This window comes from Tyto alba, unplaced genomic scaffold (genome assembly GCF_018691265.1).
Source record: "Tyto alba isolate M040663 unplaced genomic scaffold, T.alba_DEE_v4.0 Super-Scaffold_1000006, whole genome shotgun sequence".
Classification (NCBI taxonomy): domain Eukaryota; kingdom Metazoa; phylum Chordata; class Aves; order Strigiformes; family Tytonidae; genus Tyto; species Tyto alba.
Window position 1 is genome coordinate 29,409,022 of NW_024881272.1, and position 11,445 is coordinate 29,420,466.

General features: G+C 45.6%; 1 protein-coding gene across 2 annotated transcripts in view; it reads right to left on the reverse strand.

Annotated features, from left to right (window-relative positions):
• Window positions 1-9,393, reverse strand: part of LRP8 (LDL receptor related protein 8) — a 192,779-nt gene extending 183,386 nt beyond the window's left edge. For both annotated transcript variants that reach the window (XM_042805886.1, XM_042805880.1), the window contains exons 1-2: window positions 9,215-9,393; window positions 8,315-8,434 (exon numbers count right to left, since the gene is read on the reverse strand). In XM_042805886.1, coding sequence (XP_042661820.1) covers window positions 8,315-8,434; window positions 9,215-9,284 — 190 coding nt within the window. In that variant the 5' untranslated portion in view covers window positions 9,285-9,393. The remainder of the gene's footprint in view (window positions 1-8,314; window positions 8,435-9,214) is intronic.
• Between the last annotated feature and the right edge of the window lie 2,052 nt (window positions 9,394-11,445).

Genomic DNA, 11,445 nt, shown 5'->3' on the forward strand with positions numbered 1-11,445 from the left:
TTTCTATTCTTGGCTCTGCTGCTGACTACTTGTACAACCACAAGTCACTCAGGGCCAGCTCCCACCTGCAGAAGTGCTGTAACACCATTTATTCACCTCTTCATGAGGAGCAAGGTATAAGCTGCCAGATCAGCCTCAGCTCTGAGGGAAAAGTCACAGCCCTTGCCAGGAACAGAACCACAGTCTACCAGGACATCATTATTAGGGCAAGACACAGGGTATATCTCACCCTGACAGACCAGAGATGGAGCTTGCATCCTCACTTTAAAAATCTTCTGGCTTCTCTTAGGTTAAAATCTGGATTTTGAAAATATTTTAGTTTGGATGGGTTTACTTTTATTTTTCAACTAGCTTGCAGCATAATTATAACTTTTAAAGTCTAATCAGTTTGTTATCTCTTATATTTCAGCCAGAATTTTTCACAGAGCAGAAAATCTAAATTAATTTTATCACAGGGCCTTTTACCCCCTTCCCTTGTGTCTATCTAAATATTAATAATTTTACCAGGAAATGGAGACTTAGAAAAAGTACACTCAGCATTTTCAACACTTACCACGCAGGCACCAGAAAACAGCATAGGTTTCCCTTTGGCTAGAACCAGCTGTTTGCACTGGAAGCAGAGCACACTGGAGCAGGCATTCTGCTTTTCTACCACGGACATGCCACTGCATAAAAAAACAAGCAGCAACACAAATCTTCATCCTCATCACTCAAACTAAGCTTACTGATTTGTTTTCCTGAGCAAAGCAAAGAAAGAAGAATTTACATCTTACAACATATCTTAAGGCATGTAATGACACAGAAAAGCAGAGTTGAGCAGTAACATGCTTTGGAAACATCTTTGAAATTAGCAGGGAAAAGCCACAGGTAAATGGGCAAGCTGTAGAGAATAAAAGGCCATCAGAAAAGCAACAGTACAAGGACCAGGAGAGCTTCACATCAAATCAAGTCTACCACAAATACATCCCTAATACAACATCACAGTCTCTGAGGCACACCAAAGACGTAGTAAATTTGCCAGCAATTTAAAAAAGCTGGTGCCATTAAAAAAGCTGGCAGAAACAAAAGTTGGACATCTGCTCTATTAGAAGGAGCTAAGAGAATCAATAATTGTCACGACATTTTCAGGTGTTTCAGGGTGTTCAGTGGTCCTTTAGGTGGACAATGGAGTCAAAAAACATCATTATTTCTCGCATTGGCAATTTCTTAGTCTAGGTGTGTCAGATAAAAAACAACATATTACACTTGGTCCCTCTAGTCTCACAATTGTAATTTGTTAATCTGAATTAATCTCCAAACATTTTCTGATTACTATTACATTATCCTAAATATCTTCCACTCTAACATCAATCAATAAGAAGTTACATCTCAAACCTGTGCTAATCCTGGGCTTGTACACTGTAGACAAAAGAGAACTGGTCTACACTGATTTTTATGTTTTTATACATTAAAATGCTCTGGAGGAAGCTTGCCTACCTTGGCTCAAAATATAGAGTATGTTTATATCCTCCAAAATGAGAGCTGTGAGCTCTTTGATAAACAAACCAAGTCACTGTTGGTTTTGGCTGCACTTTCATAATTTCCTTCTTGAACTTTATTATTATTATCAATCTTCCCATTCTCCTGGACCTCAGAAAAGCTCTTCAGATCTCTGCTTGTTCTTGTATCTAGAGCAACCCATGTGCTTTCTTGCTATAGCACAGCAGCACTCCATAAAATCTGTTTCTCTTCCCTCAGTAGATGTAATGCCCCCAGTGGCTATCCCATGCACCAAAGTTCCCTCTTCTGTCTTTTCAGTGGTCCTATTCCAGTTCTCTCTTTCTTATACAGGCCATGAGCAGGAACGATAAAAAAACACCACCTCCTAGAAGGCAGTTTGTATCTAGAGATAATAAAACTTCTCAAGTGAATGTGCCAGGAAATGGGGAAATGGAGATGGGCATGTTTCCCACATGTACTTAATGCCTGATTTTCTATAAAGGATGCAGCACAGGGAAGATAACCCAAACCCCCAAAATATGCAAGTTAGTTTTCTCAGAACCAACAATGAGAACATAATGAAAAAAGGAAGATAAGTGAGTAACAATATTCACCATGGAACACAAGAGATCAGTAAATTGGTTTTGAGCCTAGCTTGAACATGAACACAGTACAGACCAGGACAGGCAGGCAACAGGCACGCAGGCAAGCAAACCAGCCCAGCCTCTCTGCACCACTCTTCCCAGTGCTTCCAGTTTTGGGATGAGCATGCAAGCTGGCCGTGCAACTAAGTTAAACTATTACAGTCCTAATCAGGAGCATATGACGATGCATATGTCAAGGAAACCGAAAACTCTCCACATGGTCATGTATAGGTACTGAAGACACACAGGCATCTCAAGAGTAGCATGCAACTACCACTCAGCACAGAGAATGCCATCTCAACACTGAATGTGAAGAAAAACTGGGGCAACAGATAACGGAGGACAAAAAAGTTAATAGAATACATGTGGCAATTGTGACTGACTGCTGTCTCAATTTGTCACATCCCAAAACCTGCAAGCATGGCACACCATTGCACTCCTGTGTTTTATAGCCACTCAAGCCATGTTTAACTCTTCACAGGATCCATATTTTAGTTCTCAAATAGGCTTTTGATATATTTTTATTCACAAATTCCAGCTCTAGTATAACTTGAACTGAAAAGCAAGGAGAGTATCAGGCTGCCTCCTGGGCTTTCGCATAGGCAGCAGGAGTCAAACTCTGCAGATTCTCTATGCACACAAGCAGCAGGAGAACAGGAATCTTTCTTCATCCAGATAGGAAGAGAAGTGTGTCTCAGCTGTACAGTCACATACTGTGGCCCTAAGGCAGGGCAAGGGCTGAGGCAGTGGGAGGTTTGCTGGTGTTTACCCTGAATTCTGCACATGCAGGAACAGTCTTTGAAACTAACTCCCTTCAGACTGCAACTCATACTTGAGGCAGTCTCGATCCTGTCCAGTACAAAATATCCCTATGAACAGTACTTACCAGAAAGCAACGCTATAGAAAGGATCCCAATGCAAAGATGGAAAATGGAGCTTTAAAAGAGAAATAGTAATTATGCATTTGGCTGTGTCCCCCTGCAGGCAGGTACTGCAAAGCTGATGTGGCCTTGCAGCTTGTGTTTCAATTTAGGAAACTGGTTAAGCTACTGCTTGCTTTTTGCAACTATACTCTTTGCCACATTTAACGATTAATCAACAATGAAACACTTAAGGAGTGGTCTTCCAGTCTCTTTTACCCACTCTCGGGTCTGGGTTAAGATAATGTGAACTCTACTTGCAGCAGAAAAACAAAATCCTATCAAACACAACCATCAAACTAAGAGCTCTTATTTTGTGTCAAATATATCGTGTCTGGCTGCAATTTTCAAGTTCTTCCTAGTTTTCTGCTGGCTGCAGTGGCAAGCAAGAAGAAACTTGCAAAACTGGGCAAAAAGTCTCCAAGAGCCGCTCCCCCATCAAGCCAGCTCTCTAGGATTTTCCATTCTGGGCGATGTGTCACACAGCAGCAGGTACCCTGGGCACACAGTTTGTAGGCCCAGAGGCTGAGCAGGCCCTGCAGCATCCACCTATCCTGTGGGAGACATAGAACAAAATCCAGTATCCCACATTCTGAGTATCTCAGCAAGGAGTGATCCTTTGCCAAAACATTGTGCGTCAGAAAATGGACATTTTTCCCACTATAAAAATAGCTTTGGTGGTTTATAATGCTGCTGCTATACCGTTAAGGAAAAGTCTTGATGACTGTATCTGCAAACATTCTCTGAAATAGGTTATAAAATTCAGTCTTGACTTTCCAGAGTTTCCTGAGAAGAAAAAAGCATCACTTGCTTATACAGGGAAGGAGCAAAATGCATTTAAAAAAATCATGTTCAAAACTGCCTTAAAGCCTTGTCCTTATTGTGTGGATCACAGTCACAGTACGGGATCATGACAGTGCAAGCTGTAAACTAAAACTGTGTCTTTGTCTTGTCAGACCTATGCAAGCTGTACTGAGCTCAATCAAATAATTTTGCACAGAACAGAGTCAATAGTCTTACACAGATTTACTCGCTGTTCATAGCTACCCAAGATTTCTCACTCCAAAGCTAAAGACTTGATCTACCCAGCAGTCCAAACACTGTAACTTTCACTATTTTTCTCTTGGGAATTTAGTTTCTTTTTACTAGATACACAGGAACATTTTAAGGAACTTCTCTACTCCCTTTTGCTTTTCTTTCCCATTAAATGTTGTAACTTTCTGAAAACATGACAGGAAAAAGGCTTCTTCATAGTTAAGCAATCTGTATACAGCTTTATGTACTTCCACTATGCACACAAATTAGTACCTTCTCTCTTGTTAATGCTTCACAAGCCACATGCCTACAGACAAAGGAGCACTGTCTCCTCTCTTCCTGGTAGCCTCTCTTGCTACCAGGCTTTGTTTCCTTTTACTTCTTATAAGGAAGTGACTATTTTCATACTTACTTACTACCTACATCTATTTTGTTCTTTTTTCACCTTTCCCCAGCAGGCAAGGAACTTCCCACAATCCCTATTTTCCTGCTCTTCCCTAAATCCTCAGCACTCTGTCTTCATACTGCAAGAGTAATCTGTTTTTTTCTGGTGGCCTTTTGAATGTTTTAAGTCATCAACATTATTACAAGGACTTGGTAACATTGAAATATGCAGTATGAAATATGCACCATAATGCAGAACTGATACTTGCTTGAATGAGGAAGACCAAAGAGGCATGAAGTTTCAACTCTAAAGATGCTTCTTGGAGTATGCTAGAATTGTAAAGATAATTTAAATTGAACCAAAGCAATATACACAGTCTAGTCTGTACTGCAGTGGGTATGTTACAAAAACAACCAATGCATGATAATCCAGTGTGAGCAACAAATCCCATTTCTCTAACATGCACCTAGTCTCTACTGCCTGCTACCACAAGTGAACCATGTAGCCACAGAGCTCTTAAATTCTGCCTTCATCAGCAACGTCAGCTAAAGTTAAGAAAATGTGTTAAACAACATTTTTTACTTTTTTTCTTGAAGAAGAAAACTAGACTGTATTCCTTTCATTTCATTAATTTCCCACAAGTAAAACCTCTAAAGCTAACTGCCACATACTAAGAAGGAATTTGGCCCTATGATATATGAGGAGGAGGTTATTGAGCAACTTAGGATAAACTTATCACACCTTACAAACCAGTGCTGAGTAATTTGATTTGTGTAAGAGCTGAGATAATTACTTTTTCGTGCTTCAGTTCCTATGTTTACCATACTAACTCACACATCAATCCTATGGCAGATAACTTGAACTATCAACCACAATAGAAAAGAATTACTGAATGGAAAGCAAATTTCAAGATGATACAGGATGATTACAGAGATATTCTCCTTGGAATTTAAAACTTATTTTAAAAAGCTAACATTGTACCAGCAAAGCCGATATAACAGAGGGGAGGGAACAAACAAACAAACAAACACAAACAAACAAAAACTCCCCCAAAAACCCCAACAATGTCAGTCTCTCACAAAGATGGTTTCCAGTAGGAAGCACATGGAGTACTGTCAGAAAAACTATCGCCTTCCAGAACTATTTACGACTCTCATGTTACAAAATCTTCTAGTGTATATAGATGGTCTACCACAAGGACAAGCTTGTTCCATAAACCAATTCTTTACACAGATGAAGACCACCCTGTCTCTTCTACAAAGCAGGACATATACAAGCAGCAATGAGCTATTACAAATATGTTATCAACTGTGGAAAGAAGTATCAGCAAGTACTTAACAGGGGTTTTCAGTACTCATTGCCAGCGAGCTTCAGTACTCATTGCCAGCGAGCCACCGGCATATTCTTTTCCCTCTCCATCACCACTCCAGCATGCTGAGTTTTCCAGAACAGTTTCTTCTATCGCATATGTTCATAAAGTAGTTTTTAAATAAATATCTGTTTATTACAGCAGTGATAACAGAGGTGATATTGAGAAGCAAAACCACATGGAACATATTCTTTTACCCAGTGAAACTCTAAACATTACATATGCTGAAAAGCAGTATGCATTTTTAAAACAAAACAGTGTTCAGAACAATGTAAGCAAGAAAAACATGCATGAAAAATACAGTCTAAATGTCTTTCAGACTGCTTGGAGAAGCAACTGCAAAGTGTGTATATATATTATATGTGTGTATATATATATATGAACTAAATTAACAGTCTGTGAGTAATTTCTGTAGTATGCTCCCCAATCAATAATAAATTCCAAGTTCAGATTAAAGTGAAGAACTCTTCCTGATGTCTCCACATCCGAAAATTCTTTTTCTTAACATCTCAGAAGTCATCATTCTACCACAATCTAGCCATCATATTTTTGCCACCCTGAAAACCAACGACTGTAAAAGCCCTCTGAAATAAAACTCCACCAGGTGCAATTATCCATCTAAGCATTCTAACACAACACAATTCACACAGAGCTGATATTCAACAGGATGTTGTTTTACACTCTCTTTTCTGGTACAAAGCATAGAGGGTGGATCACAAGTACAAGGGGAAGATAAAAAAGCGGCCCGGATACTGACCCATTCACTTGTGCTATGCAAGGAGCTCGGGCATAAACCTACTCTCCAGTGTGGAAGGCAGGGTGCAGAATCTGTTCCTCAAGATGCTACTTCAGCCACAACCCCAGCCTCTGAAACAGCAGTTCCCAAAGCACGGCCCATAGGCCACCTGCAGCTCACCAAGCCTTTGTACAACAGCACACAGAGGGATTTTTAAATAGAAGGCTTTGAGAATACCATTATCAGCCTGCTCAGAGATTGCCATTGCTTCCACAGATTAGTGTCTCTTTCTGGAAAGTGAAACACTTCTGAGAAAACCTGCCCAGCTATGACTGCACATGAGGCCCAGCCAGTTTTCAGTCAGCCGTGGCTTCCTTAAGTCTTTTGTAACTTGAAACATTCAAAATCTAGTTTGCCTCTAGCATCAATATAATTCCTGCATAAACCATTTCTATATCTGAATTATGTAATGAGGCTAACTCCCCTGATCACAGACTTAGGCATATAGAAAGCCTATCAAGTCCTCTGAACACAAAAGCAACAGAAACAAATGTTATGTTTTATATTATAACACCAAGACATTTCCCATGAACAAGGGTTTGGGAATCCTGCTCTCCTTCAACTAATCTACTTAGACTTCTGCACATCACCTGACACGGACTTATCCATTAACAGGATAGTCACATACTGAAAAACACACAACCAATGACTCTTCTTTTCCTGATACATTCCCTGGGTCTATGAACTTTCAAGAGTTCATTAAGTGAATTATAACGTGATGCACATTCAGTGACTATTATCCTGCAGAGATAATTCAATAGATGTGGTACTTGTTACAATATTTGCAACTTAAAACCCCAAATTAAAGATACTTCTCTTTAAGACTTAGGTTCCGTAACTTCTTTTACGGATGCTTCTCACACTCCATGGCTGAAACAAATTCTCCTAGGCTGTCAGAAGCTGTAAGCAAAATAACAGAGAGGTAATAACAGCACAACCGTACAAACCACTCAGAGTTTACTAGGTGCCACTCACATGCAGCAGGGCCACACCACAGGAGAAGGCAAGACTGCCACCTTCTCAGGACTGAAAGTACGTATCTCCTTCCTCCCTCTTCTCTTACACTACCAGGGAATCAGTCAGTGTTGCATGGCTGACACTGCCAAGCAGCGCTACTTGTTCATCTCCTTTCTCCTCACCATGACTGCCAACATGTATTTAAACACAAAACACACACCAACCCCACATCTTGTAGGATGCTTAAGAGTAAGCAGTGTTTCACATGAGCACCTGTCACTGGCCCTCTCCCGGGGTTAAACATCTCTCCCAGCTCCCTTGAGGACATAAACTGCGCCGTTCCCATTACACGCTCTGAGCAGAAACGTTGCTGGAGACGAGGGCGGAACCTCACGGCGGGCAGTGGGAGGGAGGGCAAGGAGCTGCCAGGTGAGCGCTTCTGCCGGACTCGCGTGGCCGCATCACCCACCGGGTGTCCGTGACCGAGCCGGCCCGGCCGCGGCTGGCAGCGAGCACCCACTGCCTCGCGGCGCGGAGCGCAGCCCACGGCGGGCCCGGCCGCCGCGTCACGGATCTGCTGCTCCCGGCAGCCAATCGGCGCCGGAGCCGGGGACGGCGCGACTTCATTCATTCATTCATAAAAAAGAGGCGCAGCGCAGCTGGGAAGCGCGCCCTTCAAGGGCCTGCCCCGGCCCCGACCCCCCGCCCCGCCGGGCCACGGACACTCACGGCAATCCGCCTCGTCGCTGTTATCCGAGCAGTCGTCATCCTCGTCGCATTTCCAGATGGCGGGGATGCACCGCTCGTTCCGGCACTGGAACTGGTCCTCCTCGCACTCCTTGACGGCTCCTACGAGACACGGGGCCGCGCCTGGGTCAGCGGGGAACGCTCCCGAAGCGGGGGCATCCCGGGAGCGCCTCGCCGCCCGGCCCCGGCCGCGCAGCAGCCGGGCAGGGCACCGGGAGCCGCCGGGCGGGGGCGGGGGCTGGGGTCGGGCTCGCCAGGGCAGAGCGGCTCGGTGCGGGGCGAGGGGAGACGCGCCTCCGCGGGAGGACGGCGGTGATCCCGAAGCTGCTTTGTGCAGGGATAAAAGGGAGCGTTCCGCTGCTTCCCCGCATTGTTTTCAAGGCAGGGGGAAAAGGAGCCTGGGAATAGAAGATGGTTAAGCCCGAAACGCAAAAGACAAAGAAAAATTATGAAGCAGACCGATGCTGGGAGCTCCTGCGCGTCCGTTAACGGGACAAAACGCGCAGATACCTGGGGACGCGGAGGGTAAGAGGCACCAGCGCCGTCCCGGGAAAAGTGAACCGACCCAACTAAAGTTGAGGGCGGGGGGGCAGAAGGACACGGCACAAATCTGTTTTGCACAAGCGCTGCTTTACTGAAGCACAATCTCCTCAGACAGGGATTAAAGGTGGCAGCTCCCGCCACCGGCGGTCGGGTTGCATTCGCCCGCCGAAGAGCGTGCCCGGCCCCCGCAAGCCACCTCCCCCGAGCACGGCGGGCCCTCCCGCGGGTCCCAACCCCCGCGTGGGGCGCCACGGCGAGTGCGTGCCCGGGCAGGAGGAACGCTCGCCCGCTCATCGGGAGCGCCGAGGCGAGGGGCTGAGGGAGAACCGCCGGACCCACCTTTGCCGAGGTGCAGCTTGAGCAGCAGCAGCTGGAGGAGCAGCAGCCGGGCGAGCGCTGGCCGGCACATGGTGCTGGCTCGCCTCCGGGGCTGTGTGCGGGGTGCGCGCAGCCGGCGCCGCCGCTCGCCGCCCCCGTTACCGACTGCGGCCGGCGCCGCCCCCGCCCCGCCGCGCGCCGCCGCCGCGCCGTGACGCGCCCCGCTGGGCGGGCCCCGCGCGCCGCCGCTCGGCACGGCCCCGGCCGCGGCACGCCGCCGCCCCCGCCCCCCCACACCCTTCCCGGCCTGGCGCCGCCGCCGCCGGGACGAAGCCGCCGAGGGCAGCGAAAACCCCGCCAGTGCCCCCACGTCCCCTCTCCGGGGCTGTGTGCGGAGGGTGTCGGCCCTTCGGCGCGGCGGCGGCCGGGTTGACCTGCTGCCCCTTGGCAGGGGGATGGAAGGCCCCCCACGGGCTGCGGGCGGTGCGGGGCGGCAGCGGCCAAAGGGCCCGGGGAGAGCGGGGCGGGCCCGGCCCCGCTGCGGCTGCCCCAGAGGTCTTGTGGGGGGGGATAGGCGCGCCGCGCAGGGCCCGGCCCGCTGGTGCTGAGCCTCCCGCCGTGCACCCGGTTACAGCGACGGCCCCGTTCGTGGTCTTAGTTTTATTGTCAATGAAACACGTGGACTCTTTTAAATGGCCTTGAGTCATAGATTGTGTGCTCTCGGCACTGCTTCGGATCTCCCGCTGAGGGATTTCATTCTGGCCATACTGATGCGGTCATCCTACTGAATTGTGCTCGAATTAGTGGCGCAAGTGCGGAGCGTGCTAAAGGTGGCAACCTCCCTTCGCAGGAACGGCTCGCCCTTGCTGCGGCTTAAGTGCGTGCGGTTTGATCAGTAACTACACAGGAGAGGTTCTACGAGCTATCGGGGCCCGTGGTTATCGCTCCCGTTTGCGCAGTGCTGATGAGAAAGCGGTTCGCTGTCATTAATTAGCACTGCGGCGTTGTTCATACATTCAGCATTAAGAGTATTCCAGTAATCCTACTATGAAAAGAGATTTTTTTCAGATGTAACTTGAATCTAACATTGCAACAGGATTAACATGATTATATGTGGAGTGTTATTTAAAAAAAAAAAAAAAGAAAAGAAAATCAAGCACTCATTTTACATAAACCAATGTAATAAAACTTTTCCATTTCAAATGCTGAAATGCCATTTACTTCAGAACTGGTCCACCATTTAAAAATGCACCTGTGCCTTTAACAAACATTTTGCAAGTCATTAGTCAGTAGTGTCACTAATGCGTTTGAATCATGTGAAGAAGAGAAGAGCTAATCACTGAGATATTTCACTAGCAGCTTATAGAGTATTAATTTATTCAAGCCTTTTTGGACAATTTTTAGCATGCAAAATGTAAGGCATATTTGTGTTAGCTGGATCAATATGATAGATTACAATAATTGCTTAAAGCAGATGAGGTATTTATAATACATTAGGCCAAATTTCTTTTTTAAATGTGCCAAAAGACAGATTCATAAAGCTACTATAATTCCTGGACTTACTCTTCTATTTCCTAAAACAGTTTAAATTGGAAGTGGCTCCAAAGACGATAATGAAGCTATCTGTGTGAAACAGGTGTGAGTGTGCGGAGCATCAGTCACAGCAATGATTTCCTATGATTCCTATCAGAATTTTGTTTTACTAAAAACCACCAAACAGTATTTTGGTCTGAATGCCTCTCACAGAAAACAACATTAATAAGCTTTTTCTTTGAGTGAATTGCTCTGATGACACTTGACCAACAGCAATTTCATCAGCCTTCACTGACCAGCTGTTGTAGGCGCTACTTGTAGCCTAGTACCATCTTGTGGACATATGTGTCTCCAAGGAATTGCAGAGGTAAGAAGGAAACTAGAGGTGCTAAAGGGAAAGGAAATTGGGCAAGGGAAACCATTTGGTGTATAAGAGAAATTAAATCTAGTTTTATCCATTATGTTCCGATAGTTAATTAAGACTGTTAATTTACCTCCCAAGGTGTGTCTCTTCCAGGAGCTCACCTCATGAATTAGAAACTGGAACAGGAGCTCATGCTTCTATCCAGACTGTATGGAAATCTGTAAAGCAACAGCACAGATGTATTTGGCCAAACAGTAAGGCTCCAGCAGCTAATACACAACATTTAGTAACCATCATATACAACATACATTCCAATATACTGTATTTGCTAGTTGGCAACTGAGCTTGCTTTTGG